This window comes from Gavialis gangeticus, unplaced genomic scaffold, assembly GCF_001723915.1.
Source record: "Gavialis gangeticus isolate Ggan-Ray unplaced genomic scaffold, GavGan_comp1, whole genome shotgun sequence".
Taxonomy (NCBI): Eukaryota; Metazoa; Chordata; order Crocodylia; family Gavialidae; genus Gavialis; species Gavialis gangeticus.
This window is the reverse complement of record NW_017728991.1, coordinates 12278016-12287481: the sequence shown is the minus strand read 5'-3', so window position 1 is coordinate 12287481 and position 9466 is coordinate 12278016. Positions and strand designations below refer to the sequence as shown.

General features: G+C 43.1%; 1 protein-coding gene across 5 annotated transcripts in view; it reads right to left on the bottom strand.

Annotated features, from left to right (window-relative positions):
• Window positions 1-5329, bottom strand: part of MBTD1 (mbt domain containing 1) — a 58862-nt gene extending 53533 nt beyond the window's left edge. For 2 of the 5 annotated variants that reach the window (XM_019517314.1, XM_019517327.1), the window contains exons 1-2: window positions 5160-5321; window positions 686-887 (exon numbers count right to left, since the gene is read on the bottom strand). In XM_019517314.1, the coding sequence (XP_019372859.1) occupies window positions 686-839 (154 nt within the window). In that variant the 5' untranslated portion in view covers window positions 840-887; window positions 5160-5321. Of the gene's footprint in view, window positions 1-685; window positions 888-5159 lie in introns of all 5 variants that reach the window. The other 3 variants (XM_019517338.1, XM_019517304.1, XM_019517319.1) reach the window with 3 other exon arrangements.
• Between the last annotated feature and the right edge of the window lie 4137 nt (window positions 5330-9466).

Genomic DNA, 9466 nt, shown 5'->3' with positions numbered 1-9466 from the left:
CTGTGAGGCATGGGGCGGGGGGGGGGAAGGTAAACAGTTACATACTGGCAAGGTTATTTAACAGTGGTAAAGAATATTTACTACCATAAAAAAAACAACAGCAACAAAAATCTGTGATGCACTGCAAACTGATATATAATGTAAAGGAACTCTGGCTATACTTCCTAAAGGCATCTAAGTGAGATCCTGTTCTACCCTGTTCAAGTCCTGAAAATCAATTTATACTCTCGCAACACACAAGACTGAGTCAAGACTTAAGACTGAGTCCAAAAAAGCAGAAAGGAGGAGACGGATGCATTAACTGATTTTCAGGAAATTAAGCAGGATGAATTAGTGCTGCACTTAAGCACCATAAGTCCACTTATGTGCTTAATAGGTGAAATAGAAGCTGACCAATAAGGCACAAATCCCATCTATTTGCATAGGAATTTTACATTTCTTGAGAGCTGAATAGGAGCTATATCTTGTTTCAGTCTGCCAGCAATAAAAACTTTCAGTTGATTCTGCCTTGTTCTCACACTGACACATTTCACATGAGCATTAAATGTTTTCTCCTTGTATATTTAGCCTTGGACACAGACAACTGCCAACTTGGACTGACAGAAACAAAGCACAAGATATGGTCACCTAAGAGCAACTGGATTGAAAATCCACGAACTAAATACCTGAGAAGCTCTGCACTCACCCATGCCAGATTTACCATCTGGGTAAGTGTAGACCTGTCCATTATTTTTGATAATTGGGAGACTGGATGGCAATGGAGCAACTTCCTCTTCACTCTCATCAGAGCTCGAGCTGCTGCTAGTATCCTCACTGCAACTATCATACCCGTCAAACATCCCGAATGAGTCACGTCGCTTTCTTTCTGACCGTGAAGAATGCTCAGTCTGAAACAGAACCATTGAAAAAAAACAAAGGAAGGAAAACTGAATGAGTATAACGATTTTTGGAAACACAGGTTTTGACTGCAAGGTGTTTGTGGAACTTCAGTTCAGCCTGCAGTTAAGTCCACCTCCTCTGTTTGCACCAACGTATCACCTATAGAATAGCTAATTAATTACTCAACACTGACAAGTTCTTCACCCAGAAGCAGACACTATTTGGTACTATTACATACAGAAAGAAAATCCTCTCTCAAAATTCACTCAAGGGTTATGAGACGACTCAGTCTTGTCTCCTTCGGCTGACATCTTTGCAGAGTTCACTAAGTCTGATGCTGAGAGTATTGGAAGCCAACCAGATTACATATGTGAATGAATGCATCCCAAAGGGCTGCAGCCAATTCACTGACAACTTGAATTTAGCTGCAGTGAGCAAATCATACACCTAAGAAATCTGGATTCAGAGAAAAAGAAGAGCCCAATGTTACTGGTCTAAAACTTGGAAAGAATAAGTACACTAAGGATTGAGATGCTCCATTACTATGTTAAAGGGGCCATACAAATTGTTAAAATAGAAAGGTAACTAGTATGTTAGTGCTGCATGCAAGGAAAGAAGTCTGTCTCGGTACAGGGGGGTTTTTCTGACACTAGCCTGAGGTGAAGTGGAAGTACATACCTCTAAAATTCATTGCTGCAAAGGAAGCAGTTTTCAAAGATGCCAATGAAGGCATTCAGAAATGTACAAAAGGAGACCTGCCTATGTCTATTTTATTGCAAGTCTTGCATTTTTTTACAAGACAACTCTCAGCTGAAAGGATTTCACAAGTGTCACAGAGCAGGCTCCTGCTAAATAGGCGAGTGCCAAAGTACCAGTGCATGTATTGCACAATGAACTGATGATGCAATTTTTTGGCAGAAGACATCAAGGTCCCGTTCAGATCCATTCTCCTTAATTTCATGTAGCAGAAGCCAGCAGGCCTCTTTTATCTTGGTTTTGATTTGGCTGAGCTCAGTGGAGTCAGTCCCAACGTATAGCAGGGCAAGAAACTTTTCAGGTTCTGTGTCTGATTAGCTAGTGCTGTGCTGCAATACTTTTCCCTCTTTGAGTTAACTGCTGAACACAATCAGATACTGTGATTATCCACAACACTGCCTGCATCTGTCTCCCACACATCTGCAATTACTGAAGTGGGAAAATCCTAAAGACCAATCATTTGCCTAAGTGGTCATTCCTTAGCAGCTGCCATAAGCAGATGGGACACTGGCATCACAAAGAATCAGAAATAAGTCTGTGACATCAAAACAACCTCAAGGCACCATATTAAAAGGCCACTCCTTGAAGATCATAAAACTAGCATGTTATATATACACAATAGAAATAATACTCAGAACTTACAGATTTCACTAGATTTCTAAGCATCTTACCTATGTGAAGTATTCTGAACATCATCCTTGGGAGACAGGTAATATCTCCATTTTACAGAGGGAGAAAATAAAGCATGAGGGTATTCAATCCATTCAAGCTAAGACAGAAAGGCTGTGGCCATGCCAGAAAGACAATCCAGTCCCAAGCTGAGGAACCTTTTTTTCACCATTTGCATGATTTCTCAATACCCAGTAAATATAAATTGGTAGGTAGGCACTGATAGACAAAGCAAGAGAACAGAATAAGGGAAGGGATTTTATCATTTAAGTATGGATTCAGACAATGAAGTGGGACAGGATCAAGGAAAGAAACTTTAAGCAAACTTTTGCCTCTGAGATTTTCCAAAAACTAAATCTATTGCAAAGTTACTGTATTCACTAACTAAATAGAGCAAGAGCAATATTTAATGACTATATCTGACTCTTCTTTCTTATATTAGACCAGCCTCTTGGCTGACCGCTTTAAGGTTTCTCCATGGTAATCCCTCAAATCCTTCTCCTGATCAGCGTTCTAGATGATTGCCCCACTGAAAATGTACTTATTTTGCATTTGCCATCTGCTGGCCCAGTCATCTCATTTGCTTGCATCATCCCTACTCTGCATGCCTAAAGATTTTGCTTCCCATTCTCATCCAAATCTTGGTTTCCCTCTGCTGACCTTTTTCAATTCATGGTTCTCTCCTCTTTCCCAGCAACATGCCTAAACCCTGATGTGGTAGTAACTTTTCTTACAGGCGAATTTGGTTTTCATGCCTATTGAGTCCCTGCAGCCCCTCCACACATATTGGCCCCACTAAGAACTGCTTTCAAACTACTACTTCTGATGCAGTGTAAACTGCACAGATGTTTCTTAGGTAGCAATTCACCAGTTTATTGCAAACAATGACAACCGGGGATACCGCACTTCCTGACAGCTGAGGGTGCCTAACGTCGACCCCAACTTTACACCAAAACAAGGCCAACTGAGAGGAAATGTCTTATCTACAATAGCCATTCTTACTATTATAAGCCAGAGAGATACAAAATCAGTTATTACCTTGTGTTTGCATGAAAATTAAGTTAGAAGTTGAACAGCACATTGCCATGGATACAGTGCTCTGCATATTAGCAGGATTGTTAACAGATGAGCACACTAACCAATAGGAAAGCAGGGTTTCTTCCTCAACATTCCAACAGATTTCTAACTTCTTACCGCTAATGGCTTACATTTTATTTCCTGAAGCATGCAGTTTATGCCAGCCTTTTTTTGCCAAATTACACAGGCTGCATATAAGCATTCATTTCTCCTGGTGGAAAATTTCTATCAGGAGAAATGATTTCAGAAGGAGACTCCAACTGCCCCGTCCCCTGCTCCTTCCACCTTCCCCAGATCATGCAGATCATTCTCCTAGGAGAAACTCTCCTGCGAGCAACTTCTAACTGGTGGGAGGTCGGGTTATTCTTCTACTGGAACCACCATTTTTCCTCTGGGAGAGAGCTGGAATGTCTGGACAATTTTGGTTTCTATCAGGAGAGTTGTGATTCTCCCAGTAGAAATGGATTGTGTGTACGTGGCTTCAGAGAGAGTTAATGCACTCAGGGAAATTTTTCAAGACAGGATTTTAAATCTACGATTTTAGCCATCCTCTGCAAGCTCAGGCCTATTGAATATACAAGCTCCTGAAGTACCAAGTACCAAGCAATTGTCATTACCAATTTCACAAAGCAGGCACAACCTCTTTTCCATAAAGCCACGTGCTTCATTAAGTTGTCCCATTTAACTAACTCAAATGGAAAAGTTCTTAAAAAAATACGTAGCTTTTATAAAACATGTTTATTCAGACTTTTGTCCGTAAATGATATCGGTGCTCAGGAGAGAATCTGCTTCAGACACCCAGTGTGGCTTTGCATTTAATACTTGCACTGTAATTTTGTGTATGCCGAGGGATTTGTGGAGAGTACATTTTAAAAACCTGATGAAAGTAGAATTACATAACAGATGTAGCCTATAAATAATGAAAAGATGCAGCAATGAAAGAGTTAAGTCATGCCCAGGAATCTGTGCTTTAGTTTTGGCTTACAGCAAGGGTACTACACTATTGTACAATATGTGGTCTGACATCTCATCCTAAATACCGAAGGCTGCAGGCTACAATAAATTGCAATACTCCTATCACAATGGTTCAAATGAGAGAAATCAAATGAAATTGGAAGTTAATAAAATTACTTATACAAAACACTTGCTTATATCTTTCGTTTAGAGAGTGACCTAACCTACATCTTTCTGTTGGAGGAGGGACAATAGAGAAGAACTTTTCTACCTTTTAGATACAAGCAGCAGCATTAGGACTCTCTCTCTTCTAGTCTTTCTTTTCTGTTGCATCTCAAGTTTCTTTTCTTTTGACAGCTCCAACACACCTGCACAGCGGTTCTACTTCTGCATCTCCAGTTCCCACAGGACACACACACACTGACTGGGGGGGAAACTGCTGCAATACAAGAATGCAATTCTAGCCAATTTCGTGTATTCCTCCCACTTCAGATACTGGCTGCAGACACTGCCCTCTGCTGGTTCTGCAAAGTCAGTTATTCCTAATAATAGCAACCTGGACTGCAGCTGGGACAATTCCCAACCAAACTCTCTGAGGTGTCTTAGCATCCAAGAATGTTTCTCTTTCTTTAAGCAGATTCACATTTCCTGCCAATTCCAAGCAATTCTCAAAAGTTCTCACGATCATGGTTTGCAGGCTGTAAGTATCATGTACAAGACACATTTAATGTACTTGTATTTACTTATTGGATAAGATTCTGCCATCCCATTCTAATAAACACAGAGGGAAAGAAAGGAGCAATAAAGAGGCATAATGCAATTACCCAAGCTGGAGTTTTGCCAGGACAGGTCTAGCATCCCAATTCTTGCAAAAGTTGCCACGAGAGACTTTTTAAAATAATTGTGTTGAAAAACAGCATCTGCAGCAGCTGGAGGATCAGTGAAAAGAACACCCCGTCAGAATCTGACACCATTGTCTGCAGAGGTTGGAGGTCGAACTCTGCTTTGCTTGATCAAAAATCTAGGAGGACAGCTAGAAGCAAGAAGGGACCAAATGTAATGTTTACATTTGCATGCTTTAGTAATCAGAAACTACAGCGGCACTGAGATTTTAGTAACTTATTCTCTCTCTAAAAGTCCACCTAAAACCACAAACAGCTTGAACTAATTCCAACAGAACTGCATCATATTAAGTTGTCTATTAACATGGGTATGCTTAGTGAGGACTGTCAAGAGGGGAAAAAAAAGGAAAAAAGAAAAAGCTTCCCCATACCCTTTAGAAGCTGGAATTAACAGGAAGAAGGATGGAGAAAGTTTGTCTCTACCTCAGAATTATTACTAGGATAAAGGGCACTAGTTTCACCTCTGATAGCCAAGGGTCTTCTTCCCCCCATGCCAAAAATGTCTTGAGTGGGGGAAGTCTGAGGCCCCATAAAACACGGACTTGTCTAGCTTCAGTTAGCAGGAGAAAAAAGGTGTTATGGGAAATGTCTGTAGCAAAAAAAAAGTACTGGAAAAGTAAAGTGAAGCAGTTCCTAAAAAAAAGGTACTAGAGTCAGGATGGCAGGTATGTCAGCTGGGTCGTACCATCTTAAAGAAATTGCACACTTTGCATATGCACAAACACTGCAAACTCATTGGGGAAATACGACAGAATACAACCACTGGGGAAATAACATCCCTCCACCCCCAAGACAGACAGACAGACAGACAGACAGACAGACAGACAGACAGACAGACAGACAGACAGACAGACAGACAGACGCTTACTTCTCTTTCTTGAAGAGGTACTACACCATTCTGGCCCATCAGGGAGCCAGATGACAGCATACGCATCAAAAAAACATGATGGAGCTTAATTAGGCATACCAATATCTAAGTGCTATGGCAGAACACCCCCGTCCCCAGCATCTTAACAGATGATCCTCCTCCCCTAACCTTGGGCAAGAAACTGTGTTGCTAAACTGGCTTGGGACAGATAACTGGCAGCTACTCCCTACTGCACACAACTATCTAACCTGTATGGCAGCTGAGGTAACAATGTGTTTAATGCATGTCCATGCAGGTGACTATGTGCCTGGTCCATACAATGCACATGCTCTTTTGAAATCATGACCAACTAGAAGGCTAGCCAGAAAAGGTGAGTTACACAAGCCAAAACACAACACAAAAAGGAAAATAAGTATTTAATCAAAACATTTCCTTAATTATGTCCCGATGGAAACCAAACTCAAGGGTTGGCAGACCACCATGAGTAGAAGGCAAGAACCTGCAACAGAAAACATCCTACCCTTCAACCTAGATAGCTCTTCTCTGTGCCTTCTAGGAGGAGCACTCTGGCAGCTGCTAACTGCTGTCACAACATGGATTTGGAGGCATAGAGGAAGGTTTCAAATATCCAGATCCAAGTCTATTCAAAATATTAACTACACTCACCAAATCTTGAACAGCTTCCAGATATGAGAAAGGAACCACTACAGAGCTTTCATAAAGATTACTAAAGGCCCATCTCACAAAGATTTGCAGCTGCACCACACAGACCTCAGCTTATACTGAAACTTAACCCCAAAATACGTAACTATATTATAGGTAGCTGAGGCACAGATCAATACACTGAGGTCTGCATTACAGGGGAGAGGTGTAACCTCTAGGACAGTTGCATCACATCAGAGGCTACTACTAGCACCTAGTACCACCTGCATGAATACAGGAGGTAATGTACCTCCACAGGACCCACAAGCTATTAACCACAAACAGACTCAATTCAGACATTTTATCACTGTGCAATATTTTTCTTCAAGTTTTATAAGAAATTTGACATCCATACATAAGAAAAGACGTATAAATATACATGGCAACCTCAGTCCTAACTCTAGATGGGAGTAAACTGTAAGCACCACCAACTGAAGTGACTTTTTTATTATTACATCTCTTTCATATAAAAGCTAACCAACTAGAACAATTGAAAATGTGCAGATTTATTGTATGTCTGTCCTCTCTGATTCAGTGTAGCTAAAACCTTGCCATAACATTACAACTATAAGAAATGCAAACAACTCAGCAGCAACTTAAAGGCAACATATGAGGAGATTTATAAATAACATCTCTTCCGATTCCCAGTTTTTACTTCTCCTCTTGGGAGGACTCATTTCTAACCAAGAGTGTGTTGCCAATTATTGCAACAATTAAGTTTCATCTGAAAAAAATCATTACACACAGTTTTGCTCTTCAGTTTGTGCATTTAACAGCGCTTTGTCTATTGTCGGTCTCACCTATTTGACAGGGGCCTTCTGAGGGTGGAAGCAATCCTCACATATTAGAGGTGTTTCTTTAAAAAAGTTAAGACTGGAGTACCACTAGAAAGTTACAACTGCTTTTTAAAAACTCATTAGATTTCAAATTGATGCCATAAACATAACGTAGGAGAAAGCAACCACTCCATTTCAAAATACAGTTCAGTATCAGCAGGCAAAAAAATAACCAGCTTAAAAGCAGAAAGCCAGCATGAAGTTCAAAGGCAAGGATTCTTGGGGGCGATGTCTTTTATTGAATCAGCTGCACATTGCAATAAAAGGTATCACCCACTAGATCAGCGGTTCTGAACCTTTTTCAGTTGACATAACCCTTGGTCTCAGAGTGAGACTTCATGTACCCCCTTTCAATGGGAAATTAATTTTTTTAGGCCCGTCGACCTGTGTTAGACAATGTATGAAATATATCTCATGTACCCCCCGATGAGGCTTCATGTACCCCCAGGGGGTACATGTATCCCCGGTTCAGAACTTCTGCACTAGACCCGCATCTCCAACATAATGCGGTGACCATCACTGCTACAACAGCACTCCAGCAGCACCACTGTAAGATGTTCTGGGCACTTGGTGGGCACCTTGCAGGACTTGACTCAATTTCAGGGAGTCAGAAACCAGGAAAGGCAAGGACAGGGACACCTCCAACTTCTCCGCCTCCCCAGCAGTTAAGTTTGAAGAAGTAAAAATCCTGTTTTCAAGGTCCTAGTCGTGTCCCACTGCATAAGGCTGAAGCGTTTCAGTACCAGGACCTAGACGATGTTGGGTTTGCTCCCATGTAGCGACAGTGTGAAAACCAGAGACAAAAATGACAACAGAGCACGAAGCTCCTGGGCTGGTATTGCACAGTAACAGCTTTACTCCCCCTCACGACTTCCAGTCTCTCTGGCTCCTTCCCGAGCAGCTTCTCCTAACTCCGACATCCCGTCAGCCCCAGCCCCAAGCCTCCCCCAGCCGCTGTCATGCTCCTGACACGACAAACCAACCTTCCTACGGGACGTCCCCTCCCTACAGACCAGGGCTGCGGGGTCACATCTCAGGCCCAAGCGGGGGCGCCAGGTGTCTGACAGTTATCTTATTTGTACAATTTCAACCCTCACATGTATTTGTACATACGTATCCATTGCATGCATTTGTACAAACACCCGTGGATTTGCATGCTCTCTCAACTCTGACATCCCGTCAGCTCCAGGCCTTCCCTGCCCCCGCCATGACAAACCAACCTTCCCACAGGACATCCCCTCCCTACAGACGGGGGCTGCCAGGCACCCAACAATTATCCCATCTGTACAATCGCTTCAGCCCTTTGCACACACATACATATCCACCGCAGGCATTCGCATGTGAATTTGCACGCACGAATCCACGGATTCGTATGATCCGCCGCAGCAAAAGTGTTCAAAAAACACGCACGATCGTTTTGGAGGCCACACATCGATGCAAAAACCAGGTCGCTCTTGCCGACGCGGGGGTTCGCTGCCAGCACTTCACAGAGGCCTGCCTCGAAATAATGAAGTGCTTTGACTTGGAGGACCTGGGGCTCTCGTGCTCACTGGAGGGCACGGCCAGCACGGGGAGGACACGAGAAGAAGACTGGTTTGCAGACTGACTGGTTTGCAGACTCTCTTTTCAGCCCACGAGACTTGTCCGCACTCCCGACACGATCGGTGCACCCCGGCAGGGCTGGGACGCGCTGCCCCGAGCTCCCCGGGACCTGGAAGTGGCCCGGCCGTCCCGGGCTCTGGGGACGAGGCGAGGGGGGAGCGGGCCCGACGCTCCGCGAAACTTTCCCGGCCCCGGCCCCCTCCCAGCGGCCGCCCCCCGCC